The following is a 13,602-nucleotide window of genomic DNA, read 5'->3' as shown; positions in this document are numbered from 1 at the left end:
TCATTGCCAGTCTAGCTGTAGAGACGTACAGATGTAGTTATGGATCCCCAAAGATGTAGTGTGATAGTTGCTGCCATCCAACAACATACCAGTCAATTTGTCCAAGTCCAGCAATTGCTGGACTTGGACCACAAAGGCTGTGGTGTTGGTGTGAATAGTGATGCCAAAAGACCCGAATGCACTTCTTTGATGACCACGATGCAGATGCTGCACATGCGCAATACAACTGCTGTTTCCGCAACACATGCACAGTGCATTCTCAATACATCCGTAATACTTCTGTGATAATCGCAATGTGTCCGATTCATTTCCTCAATACATGTGTTATACATCTGTGATTGTTCATCATATATTCGCTATACATTATTAATATATCCATAATTCATACTGAGACATTTGTCATTCTTGGCCAATTTTGTTGCGGAGGACAACGAATGCCCGAAATTTGTAGACTCACTTCATGCGCAATTAATCCTCTCCCCAGTGGGACCGGGCCTTAAGTTGCAGTGTAAGATCGATAGACAGATTGGGGTAGTGTCTGATATTTTACAGATCGTGGTGAAGAAGGAGCTGAGCCAGAAGGCAAGGCTCTTGATGTACCAGTAGGTTTAGGTTTCTGTGGTCATGATCTTTCGGTAATGACTAAAACAATAAGGTCACAGATGCAAGAGGCAGAAAATCAGATTCCTCTATTGGGTATCTGGGCTTACATTCCTGGACAGGGTGGGAAGCTTGACTATCCAGGAGGGACTGGGAGTAGAGCTGCTGCTTCTTCACATTGAAAAGAGCCAGTTGAGGTGGTTTGGACATCTGTTGAGGATGCCCTCTGGGCGTCTCTCTCGGGAGGTCTTCCAGGCACTTCTACCTGGGAGGAGACCCTGGGGAAGACTCAGGACATGCTGGATGGTTTTAGGAATGCCTCAGGATCTTCCAGGAAGAGTTAGAGGACTTGGCTGAGGATAGGGAAGTGTGTGCTTGGTCTGCTGCCACCACAACTCGGACCTGGATACATGGCATAAAATGAATGAATGTAAAAGACATTGAACATCGAACTGTGTTGAGTTGGGAGTGAGAATACATAGTACAGACAGATTGCAGAGAAAGGATATTCCAGGTACATGTTGGTCATCCAACTTCTTATTCCACTGAGCTACCTGTTCAAGACTTTAATAGGAGATCTTGAATATTCCTAATCTGATGTCAAATCCTGCCTGCTTTTCATTTTATTCACGCATAACTGTATTACTCTCCTGTTTTTCTGGTGTTGTTTTAACTCAAGGCTCAAATGCAGCATATAAAAGGTTTTGTCTTTTGTGAGGTGTTGACACTCATCTTGCATGGGTACACTGAGATTTTATTTTTATTTCACTCTACTTTGCTTTAAACTCCCCGTCACTCCAGTTGTTACTGCTTTTATCTTCTCGGCCCTTTTACTACCTGACTTTAAGCTTTCGTATTTGACAGCATCTCCTGAACCTCTTAATTGCTCCTCCTCTCGCTGCACTGTCAATACCTGCAACAGCTCCATGTCTTTGTTTTTCATTTCATTCATATGTCAGGCTTTTTGCTGAAATACCAAGTCACCCCTTTTATTGGATTCTCAGCATGTCTGCAATTATGTGCGAGTATGGGTGGATTCACAGCGTGTCCTCTCAAACTGAAGCTTTATGGAAATGGAAGAACAATGTTAGACTTATTACTTAGAGGCTTTAAAGTCAGATGAAATGATTCCTTGAGGGATTAGATTAATTTAAGTAATAATAATTTTTAAAAAAGGCAAGGTTTCTGCCTTGACGATTAGTTTCATCTATTTTGATGAATGTTCAGTAGATTGCAGGTTTTGCAGTTTTTTAACGCTTTATTTAGGACTTTAAATCTCTGCAGAACTCTTTCAGAGTTCATGAAGCATGCTTGGTCTAAAAAATATAGCACATTAAATAAATATTAAAGTCTTCAAAATATATGTCCAGGACAGGTGCCCTGAATAATCAGTTGATGGATGTATGAATGATTAAGGTGTTGTCACGCTATGACGGATTGAGTAAAATGACTAGCAGCTGATTGAAATAATTTGTTCAGTGGAAAATATTGCTTAATCCGTTTAATGGATTTGGGGCTCTGATAGACGGATGACGTCATATTTCCACTGGCAACGCTAAGGACAATTCAGCAGAATGATTTTCCTGGTTTTTATATATGCGCACTGGGGGAGCCAGATTTAAGCACAATTTCCTGAGGTCTGAACGCAAGTGTGGCATTTGGCAGAATCCAGCTAGCGCGGGGATCATGTTGTCATACCTCCTCACTACGTTCATGCATTGACAGCATCTTCTCCACTGCGGTGGCATTCACTCCGGCTGCAATGATGACATCATCAACCTTATTTCTGTCTTTGACAGAGTGACTGGCCTTTTGGCCAAGCGAATCTGTCTGCCATCTACATTTTCTTCAGTCTGACCTTGGCTAAATATACAGCCAAACTGCATGTTCCCGTGTTGGGAGCTGTCCTCTCACCCCTGGTGCTGAATTCACATACCGCACTGGAGCTTTAAGCCCAGGTTACACATAGACGGTTTTGTCGGCGGGTAGTACGTAGACCGAAGTTTGCGGTAGTTCCGGCTGTTTTCGCAGTGGAAAGGGGCGGAGCATTTCGCCAGCGTTTTGAGCGCCGTACTAGCCACAAATACGTGGTTAAAACGCCACTAAATCCACCAAATAAAGCGACATTTTGACACCGTAGCATTCGGCACACGTCAGGCAACGGGGGTTAATACCCAGTTCTATCCTTTACAATCGCAGTTTAAGACGCACATGAGAACGGCGGTGTTCTGCTGCCGCCGATAATGCCCTGTGTACCGCTGGCTATATCCAGGCAAATCCTGCGTTACTCCAGGAACTTTTGCATATAGGCACCGCCCCCAGAGTATAATAGGCTGAAGCAACTGTCACTGCAGGTGGAGAGAGCTCATCATCAGCCTTTTCTTCTCCCCTCCTCAACGTGTTGCTCGTCTCCACCACAGGCCTCTCCTCTGCTTCTGAACCAGACCTCTTGGTAAGTCCTTGCCGCTGCCAATTTTCTTTTAGGTGGCATACTGGAGCTTCTCTGCAAAAATATCTGGAGCTGGCCACAAGTGAGAGGCCTGCATGCAGCGCGCTAGCATTTTTATACTGACCGGCGCCTATCGTTTGGAACGCCGTTAACCAGGAGGTGGCGTTTAGAACGGTGTACTGTCCGCTAGCGCCGCCGTTTTGTCTGCCTCTGTCGCCGGTTAAAACGCCTTTGAGGATGCCGATGTGGGCTCTATCGCCGTTTTACATGCCATTGGTTAGGGATACAACGCCGGCCACCAATTATGGTGGTGTAAACTGCGGCACTACAGGAAGGGGCAGGATGAAACGGCGATTAAAAAGTATCAAATGCCGTTGTTCGCGTTGTCTCCATTGTCACGCAAATTCTCCGGGAGCGCTCCCGGAATTATTCGACATGTTGAATAATTTTTTCGACGATTCCCGGTAAAGCCGGAACTAAGCCACGCCCCCTAGTGTCGGCATTAACAACGGCGTTTGATCCTTAAGACGGCCAAAAACTCTTCCGGGATGCTTCCGGGAGCTCTTACCGTCTATGTGTAAACGGGGCTTTAGACAATCACAAGCCCAGTCTGAAGCATTGGATAACCACAGCATACAAACGCATGACTATCATAGAAGTAACAAGGAAGTACAGGATGAAATGGTAAACAAATGTGTAACCACCAGGAAATTTCTCTGTCTGATGTCTGCTCAAACCTATGAGCACGTACAAAACTTTCCACCGGACTCCCCAGACATCAGCTGACAAGGAACACATTTAACTAGTAAAGGGCTTTGCAAGAGAAAGATGGTCACCAATGGATATCAGATTTCATATACTGTACGTGACTCATACATTTCCTCAATCCATCATAGTGTGATATACATTTGGATTTCAAAGCTCAAGTGAGCAGCTTCTGTAAAGTTGTGCTTCCTTCTTCTTGTAAAGCGCAATTTGAGGTTAATTAAAAAAAATCTTTGAAAAATTATTGGTTGTGCAGGAAATACTGCACACATTCAGGAGTTTCTTTTTCTCTGTTTTTCACTCACACACCAGGTAAGTACGCCATGAGGGATTTGATACATCGGCTACCAGGCAGCAGCAGCAGTAGCAACAACAACACCACCAGCAGCGCAACGTCGGGCACCACAGGTACGCCTAGCAAGGCTATGTCGGACGACACGATTACTGCGATCTGCTGTGCGCTACATGAAGTCATCACCAAGAACATGGAGAATGCCAAAGCCCTGCGTGATGCTGGCGGCATCGAAAAACTGATCGGCATTGCTCGCAGCAAAGGAGACAAGTGAGTATGCTTCAAACCATATCAGATTTGTTTCTTTCCATTCCAGCAGTAACATTTTGTGATTTATGAAAAAAATGCCATTAACAGTAAATGTCATAATTTTGATATTAAGTATTTGTCTCTGAAAAAATAAGCAACATGGAAACATTGTAGATCTGGTGCAAAAATCTGCATTCCATATTTTTGGAATTCCATCACAATGATAGGAGGATTGCAGGAGATGTTGCTGAATTAATTGGAGTATAAATATCATCACTGGCTTTCAAATACAAATCAGTATAATTTATTTTGTATGAAAAATTGAGTGATGATTGTTGATAGGTTTTTTTAAATTACATAAATGGGTCAAAGACAAAACCCAAAAATTTTATCCTAATGCTCTGCTTCTATGGTCTTATACCTCTAAAGTCCTGTCACTGAGGCCTGTAATGAACCTACTGTGATGATACCCACTGGTGGAATGAATCTACACTTGTAGCGAGAGATGATGAGTTTTTCGTGTGAGTGGGTGTATTTTTGCAGATTTTTAGGTCCAGGCCCTGGATGTGAACAAAGAAATCTTTTTCCTTTTTCTTCAAAGGAAAGGCATGGGACTTAGAAATGTGAATTTCTGCATTTTCCAGCATTACATCTCATGATAAATTATGAGAAAGCATTTTACATACAATCTGAAAGCACATTTAGAATAGAATATAGAATAGAGCATTTATTGTCATTGAACATATATACATACAGTAGTGTTCAGAATAATAGTAGTGCTATGTGACTAAAAAGATTAATCCAGGTTTTGAGTATATTTCTTATTGTTACATGGGAAACAAGGTACCAGTAGATTCAGTAGATTCTCACAAATCCAACAAGACCAAGCATTCATGATATGCACATTCTTAAGGCTATGAAATTGGGCTATTAGTAAAAAAAAGTAGAAAAGGGGGTCTTCTCAATAATAGTAGTGTGTGAGTTCATCAATTTTGTGGAAAAAACAGGTATGAATCAGGTGTCCCCTATTTAAGGATGAAGCCAGCACCTGTTGAACATGCTTTTCTCTTTGAAAGCCTGAGGAAAATGGGACGTTCAAGACATTGTTCAGAAGAACAGCGTAGTTTGATTAAAAAGTTGATTGGCGAGGGAAAAACATATACGCAGGTGGAAAAATTGTAGGCTGTTCATCTACAATGATCTCCAATGCTTTAAAATGGACAAAAAAAAAAAAAAAAACACGCGTGGAAGAAAATGGAAAACAACCATCAAAATGGATAGAAGAATAACCAGAATGGCAAAGGCTCACCCATTGATCAGCTCCAGGATGATCAAAGACAGTCTGGAGTTACCTGTAAGTGCTGTGACAGAAGACGCCTGTGTAAAGCTAATTTATTTGCAAGAATCTCCCGCAAAGACCCTCTGTTAAATAAAAGACATGCAGAAGAGGTTACAATTTGCCAAAGAACACAACAAATGGCCTAAAGAGAAATGGAGGAATATTTTGTGGACTGATGAGAGTAAAATTGTTTTTTTGGGTCCAAGGGCAGCATACAGTTTGTGAGACGACCCTTAAACTCTGAATTCAAGCCACAGTTCACAGTGAAGACAGTGAAGCATGGTGGTGCAAGCATCATGATATGGGCATGTTTCTCCTACTATGGTGTTGGGCCTATATATCGCATACCAGGTATCATGAATCAGTTTGGATATGTCAAAATACTTGAAGAGGTCATGTTGCCTTATGCTGAAGAGGACATGGCCTTGAAATGAGTGTTTCAACAAGACAATGACCCCAAGCACACTAGTAACCGAGCAATATCTTGGTTCCAAACCAACAAAATTAATGTCTCGCAGATGTGAAGAAATCATGAAAAACTGTGGTTATACAACTAAATACTAGTTTAGTGATTCACAGGATTGCTAAAAAAGCAGTTTGAACATAATAGTTTTGAGTTTGTAGCGTCAACAGCAGACGCTACTATTATTGTGAACACCCCCTTTTCTACTTTTTTTACTAATAGCCCAATTTCATAGCCTTAAGAGTGTGCATATCATGAATGCTTGGTCTTGTTGGATTTGTGAGAATCTACTGAATCTACTGGTACCTTGTTTCCCATGTAACAATAAGAAATATACTCAAAACCTGGATTAATCTTTTTAGTCACATAGCACTACTATTATTCTGAACACTACTGTAAAACGAAACTTGTCCTCTGCATTTAACCCATCCTAATTACAATTAGACACAATCTAACCACTAGGAGCAGTGGGCAGTCCGGGGACCAACTCCAGATGTAGAGACGCTGCCTTGGTCAGGGGCAAAGAAAGGAGCAGACCCTAAATAAGCATGTTTTTGATAGTGGGAGGAAACCGCGGTGCCCGGAGGAAACCCATGCAGACACGGGGAGAACATGCAAACTCCACACAGAAAGGCCAGGAATCGATCCCACGGCCTTCTTGCTGTGAGGCACCAGTGCTAACCACTAATTCACCATGCAGCCATTTGTTGACAGATACAGAATGAACAGATGTTCATGAGGGGTGTGGTTACATGGAACATAACTCGTAACCCAAGTGGTAGGTACTACAGGTACAAGTCATTTCTGCAGTACTGCTGAGTGCGACACTGTGGCTATGACAGAACGAGTATTATTATTAATGTATTGCAGTACTAATGCTACACTCCAGTATCATGCAGTTATTTTCCATATTGTAGCTATGTTTCTTGTTTATTTTGTGTATAAAGATAGTGAAAAAGAAGCATACCCCAGTGCTGATGAGGTACTGACTACAAAAAACTAATATAATTAATGCAAACCATAGTAGTTGCCCCAATGTAGAAAATTATGTTGAATGGATGTCACCAAAGTTTCACCTCAGAAACTTCTTCAGGGAAAGTGGACTGTGTTTAAATAGTGCTTTTCCATCTGCATCAGAAGCTCAGAGTACTTTACAATTATGCCTCACGTTCACACATTCACACAGACACACTCACACACTGATGTCAGGGTGCTGCCATACAAGATGCTCACTGCACACCGGAAAAACGTGGGGATGAAGGATCTTGCCCAAGGGCCCTTAGTGATTTTCCACTCTGGCTGGGAATTAAATCAGCTTTTGGTGCATTGCTGCCACCAACTGACATTATGTCTATGACATTTATAATTACAGCATCATTTTAAATTACAGCTTCTGGAATGTGAATGTCAATGAAAATGCACTTTGTACCCCTCAGAATAGGTTGAAGGGGTGTCGTCACCCCAGCAGCTGGTCAGGCTAACATTGGGTGGCATCAACAATTGGCTATATAGAGCGATTGCTCTGGAATGCAGAGGCCTAGGGTCACCAAACCAACAGGAAATCTGCCACCCAGGGATTTCACTGCCGTGGAGGCCAAAGGGTACCATTAGCAACCACCAGTATTTTTTATTTTGTAATCACAATCCACTTTTCAGCCTCCCAACAGACTGCTTTCTTACGATGCCACAAACCGGTCAGTTGGTCATATTGGAGAACCTACTTATTCACAGAAAACAATGAGAAACAGAGTGTACAGAAAACAGCCATATCAGGGCCCTGGTGGACACCCATACAACCATCTTGATGATACGGCTTGGCACCCTACAGATGAGATCCAGGCCGGGGGAGCGGCGATTGCTTGCAATGTAGTGGAAATGACTGGACCACCCACAGCTTATGGTAGCCTCAGTCTCCACTAGTGCCACCAAAAACGCTTCTTTGTTTTTGCAGCTAGAGATTTGGACAGACAGAAAATCGATTTGGTCCAACATGTCATTGAGATTGATTTGATTCAGTCCATCTGACTCTGGCCACACTGATTGGTCTCTTTGACTGAAGCAATGTTAGAAGATGTTTTAGGAGATTTGTACAAAGTTTTAATTGCTTTAAGTGTGAGAGTTTTCCATTGTGTTTACACTGTGGGTGTGTCCACTACGTTGGACCTCCAGGTTTGCCGATTCAGACTACAAACACACTACGGGCCTTTTGTGTGGTGATGTCTCATTAGCCCTATACCCTACGTTCATCATACGCAAACAGTCAACACTGAATTCGAGACATATCTTAAACCCTAAAGGATCAGAAGCTCTATATATATGTGCAGATGTCCACCATATGAGCTCTGACCCATGTCTGAACGTTTCCACACATCCGTTATTCGTAACTTCCTTGTCCCCTTCATCCACAAAAATATGTGTGGAGAAGAACATTGATGTTGCAGCAGGAATACGCCTCCAGCCGCCATTGAAGACCATGCAGGGTGTTCTGTCTTGCTGCTATGGAAACCAGCAGGTCAGGTGTTGCCATGACACCAGCATGTTATTAGACAAAGGGTCAAATGTTTATTTATTGTTAGGGAGAAAGACTCATTCTTTTTAGCCAACAGTGCTCACGGGCACCGTTACACAGAGATGAGCTGCTATAAGAAACTGCCATAAGTGCAAATTTCACAGTGAATGTAGTTAACTGCTAATTGGTTACATATCTTCATTTACTCAGGGTTGGTACACGGAGGATAAATGCTCCTTAGGACCAAAGCTTTGCTGTACTTGCACACTTTTAAATTGGGGGAAAATGCTCATCGCAGTAAAAATCCAGTTTTCTAATGCCAGTGAAACAGTAGGAACTTAAAATGGAAATTAGAAAAAGCTGCATTTTTCACCTTGTCAGAACCAACACCATTTGTATACTCAACAAAAATATAAACGCAACACTTTTGGTTTTGCTCCCATTTTGTATGAGATGAACTCAAAGATCTAAAACTTTTTCCACATACACAATATCACCATTTCCCTCAAATATTGTTCACAAACCAGTCTAAATCTGTGATAGTGAGCACTTCTCCTTTGCTGAGATAATCCATCCCACCTCACAGGTGTGCCATATCAAGATGCTGATTAGACACCATGATTAGTGCACAGGTGTGCCTTAGACTGCCCACAATAAAAGGCCACTCTGAAAGGTGCAATTTTGTTTAATTGGGGGGGGGATACCAGTCAGTATCTGGTGTGACCACCATTTGCCTCATGCAGTGCAACACATCTCCTTGGCATCATCCGTGAAGAGAACACCTCTCCAACGTGCCAAACGCCAGCGAATGTGAGCATTTGCCCACTCAAGTCGGTTACGACGACGAACTGGAGTCAGGTCGAGACCCCGATGAGGACGACGAGCATGCAGATGAGCTTCCCTGAGACGGTTTCTGACAGTTTGTGCAGAAATTCTTTGGTTATGCAAACCGATTGTTTCAGCAGCTGTCCGAGTGGCTGGTCTCAGACGTCTTGGAGGTGAACATGCTGGATGTGGAGGTCCTGGGCTGGTGTGGTTACATGTGGTCTGCGCTTGTGAGGCTGGTTGGATGTACTGCCAAATTCTCTGAAACAACTTTGGAGACGGCTTATGGTAGAGACATGAACATTCAATACACGATCAACAGCTCTGGTTGACATTCCTGCTGTCAGCATGCCAACTGCACGCTCCCTCAAATCTTGCGACATCTGTGGCATTGTTCCTGCACTTATCCATCTTGCTGAAGCATCTGACTGCTTTGACACTCAAATAGTTGGCTAAAAATGAATATGGCATGATGTCTATGAGCTTAAAATAGGCATCAAATAGTACCACTTAATCAGAGCTCTTTGTTGGCACCTAAGGTGTCCCTTGTTGCAGCCACTATTCAAACTGTCACTATTGTGATAATTATTAAAATAGCGAGTGCGAATGCTGTTGCAATCATTATATTAACAAACTGCTGTTGTAATCACTGTAGAGAGTAAGTTCTGTGCAGGTACTGAGGTGTATCAGGGCGGTACTTAGGGTCACTTCACACAGTGCGAATGTGGTCAATTTGCGCATAAAGATTAAAGATTCAAACAACTTTATTGATCCCTAAAAGGGCAATTCATGTCACACCCAATTACCTCAGACAAAAATACAGCAATTAATCCACAATTATTACTAGTTGAACGTAATAATGGCACATATAAGTATTAAAACAAATGCACATATACATTTGATTGTTTATGGACGCTAAACTTTGAAACAGTCCATTATCCAAATTGAGGCAGTGTGAGTGTGGGCTGCAGCAGCTTCCTGCTGCACAACCGAGCTTGGGTGGTGGAGGTGGGAGGTTGCTGCAGCTGTGCCACGCAGCCTCTCAGAAGTGGAAGGGAGTGGCAAGTGCAGAGGCCGGGGAGATGCGACCGCCCTTGCCGGAGTCCCAAGCTGAAAATGTGCATGAAGCAGGAATCATGTGCAAAACATGTAAAATCGTAGCAGCCTTGTACACCTGTTACAGTCAGCAGACGATCACTGTCAAGCTGGCAGTGAAATTTGTCAAAGTGCCCCACGACTGTGAAGTCACACGTGGCGTGCCAAAGAGTCGGCTCCCCCCACAATACGTGTGTGTGTGTTTAGCGCATCCAGTGATATTCACTAATTATACAGCTGTTTTTTATTTTATTTTCCTCCACATCAGCGGCGCGATGTGGTCCAGTTTTTGGCATGTCCAATTGTATCCAGATTAATATCCATGAAATGTAGTTTGCAAATCTGATTTAAACCACATATGGAGGTTATTCAAAGGATTCAAGGATTCAAAGGATTCAAAAGGAGTTTATTGTCATATGCACATAAGGAACATGTTCCCTGCACAATGAAATGTGTTTACTGCATTTTTACCCATCCTAATTGCCAGTTAGGAGCAGAGGTCACCTTTTACGGCACCCGGGGACCCAGCTCCAGATGTATATCCCTGCCCTAGGTCACGAGCAGGGCTGAGCAAACCTTGACCAGCCTCATGACACACTTAACAAACAACAACACACATAAGCCGGTCCGGTACATGAACACACATAAAAGCACACACAAGGAAAGAATTGGGAAAAGAAAAACCTCCATTGCTGCTGTGTTGAACTCACACAGCACCACTGGAGAGCAAAAAACCCCATAAGAACAGAAAAACAGTCATAACAAAAAACAAATCGCAACAGACGACAGCCGAGACTTGGATGTGTCCAGTGTCCAGGCAGATAGCCCGGAAGGCGGCACATGAGGCGCCATCGACAGGCCTTATCTGTCCATCCTGGGGGGGGGATCCCAGTCCTGAATCAGTCCACCAGAGTCTCAAGGTCCCACAGTCAACATCTCAGGACTGGGAAGGGAGGGAGGGAGGGAGGGGGAAGATGAAGAGGGGGGAGACGAGGAGGGAGTGTTCCTCGGGGGGAGGATTTTATCCCAGCTGCCTTGAAGGACAGCTGGTGTTTGGAAACCAAATAGATATCCAGATTAACAGACGCCTGGCAGATTCCACAGTCTGAATGTATGAATGTATGTATGTATGAATTCCAGTCAGAATTGTATAGCTGTGTCTCAGCCTGGATCCTGAAATCTGATTTCAAAAGTGCCTTTTCCATCACTTACTTTCAATGATGTCTACTGAAGTGCTGGAATCTATGCTGCTCTCAGTAGATCAGTGGGATAAGTGTTTGGGCTACCAATATGTTGACCTGGGTGCAATTCTCAATCATACTTCTCTGCACCCTTGGACAAGATATTTCATCTGCATTGTCCCATTCAAGGGCAACATGGTGGCTTAGTGGTTAGCACTGTTAACTCACAGCAAGAAGGTCATGGGATCGATTCCACCTGTGGCATTTCTGTGTGGAGTTTGCATGTTCATCTCGTGTTTGCCTGGGTTTCCTCCAGGTGCTCCGGCTTCCTTCCACTCTCAACGACATGCAGGTAAGGTGAATTGGTGACATCCCCACGCCCCCACACACACACAAACACTCCCCATGATCCTCCATTGGAGTAAGCTGGTGTAACAGTTTTATTCTCAATCATCCCACCTCACAGGTGGGATGGATTATCTCAGCAAAGGAGAAGTGCTCACTATCACAGATTTAGACTGGTTTGTGAACAATATTTGAGGGAAATGGTGATATTGTGTATGTGGAAAAAGTTTTAGATCTTTGAGTTCATCTCATACAAAATGGGAGCAAAACCAAAAGTGTTGTTGAGTGTATATACAAAAAAAGAAGAATGCTATCACTCTCCAGCAATACATTTGGCTAAAAGAAAACAAAACTACCCCACTTAACTTAACACACTTAACACTTAACACTAAACACTTCTTGCTTGCCTCTACTGGTGGTTGGCTCTCACTGGGGTATTGTATTACTTCCTGTTCCGGAGCACAGTGGTGTTTTGCTGTATCTGTTAGCTGTTTAATCTGCGCAGTTAGATTGATCTAGTTAACTAGTTAACGATTTGTTTCACGTTGTAATCTTCACGTGCCTTAACTAAAGCACTCCCTCTGCTGAATCACCTCTAAATCCGCTAGCTTAGCGCAGCTACTAGCTCTTAGCCGATTTAGCATGGCGGCTTCTCCTGTCTCTCCTGCACTTTTCTGCTCTGGGTGTGAAATGTTTAGTTATTCCTCCGCCTCCTTTAGCAGTAACGGTACTTGTAATAAGTGTAGCTTATTCGTAGCTTTGGAGGCCAGGCTGGGCAAATTGGAGACTCGGCTCCGCACCGTGGAAAATTCTACAGCTAGCCAGGCCCCTGTAGTCGGTGCGGACCAAGGTAGCTTAGCCACCGTTAGTTCCCTTCCAGCAGATGCCGAGCAGCCGGGACAGCAGGCCGACTGGGTGACTGTGAGGAGGAAGCGTAGCCCTATACACCGCCAACCCGTTCACATTTCTAACCGTTTTTCCCCACTCGGCGACACACCCACCGAGGATCAAACTCTGGTTATTGGCAACTCTGTTTTGAGAAATGTGAAGTTAGCGACACCAGCAACCATAGTCAATTGTCTTCCGGGGGCCAGAGCAGGCGACATTGAAGGAAATTTGAAACTGCTGGCTAAAGCTAAGCGTAAATTTGGTAAGATTGTAATTCACGTCGGCAGTAATGACACCCGGTTACGCCAATCGGAGGTCACTAAAATTAACATTGAATTGGTGTGTAACTTTGCAAAAACAATGTCGGACTCTGTAGTTTTCTCTGGGCCCCTCCCCAATCAGACTGGGAGTGACATGTTTAGCCGCATGTTCTCCTTGAATTGCTGGCTGTCTGAGTGGTGTCCAAAAAATGAGGTGGGCTTCATAGATAATTGGCAAAGCTTCTGGGGAAAACCTGGTCTTGTTAGGAGAGACGGCATCCATCCCACTTTGGATGGAGCAGCTCTCATTTCTAGAAATCTGGCCAGTTTTCTTAAATCCTC

General features: G+C 43.5%; 1 protein-coding gene across 2 annotated transcripts in view; it reads left to right on the top strand.

The window, feature by feature from the left end:
• The window catches only part of ctnnd2a (catenin (cadherin-associated protein), delta 2a), a 923,305-nt gene that overhangs the window by 835,575 nt on the left and 74,128 nt on the right, over positions 1-13,602 (top strand). For both annotated transcript variants that reach the window (XM_034165435.1, XM_034165372.1), the window contains exon 20: positions 4,127-4,376. In XM_034165435.1, coding sequence (XP_034021326.1) covers positions 4,127-4,376 — 250 coding nt within the window. The remainder of the gene's footprint in view (positions 1-4,126; positions 4,377-13,602) is intronic.

This window comes from Thalassophryne amazonica, chromosome 1, assembly GCF_902500255.1.
Source record: "Thalassophryne amazonica chromosome 1, fThaAma1.1, whole genome shotgun sequence".
NCBI lineage: Eukaryota > Metazoa > Chordata > Actinopteri > Batrachoidiformes > Batrachoididae > Thalassophryne > Thalassophryne amazonica.
Note: the sequence above shows the minus strand (reverse complement) of the source record. Positions and strands in the feature narration are given on the sequence as shown.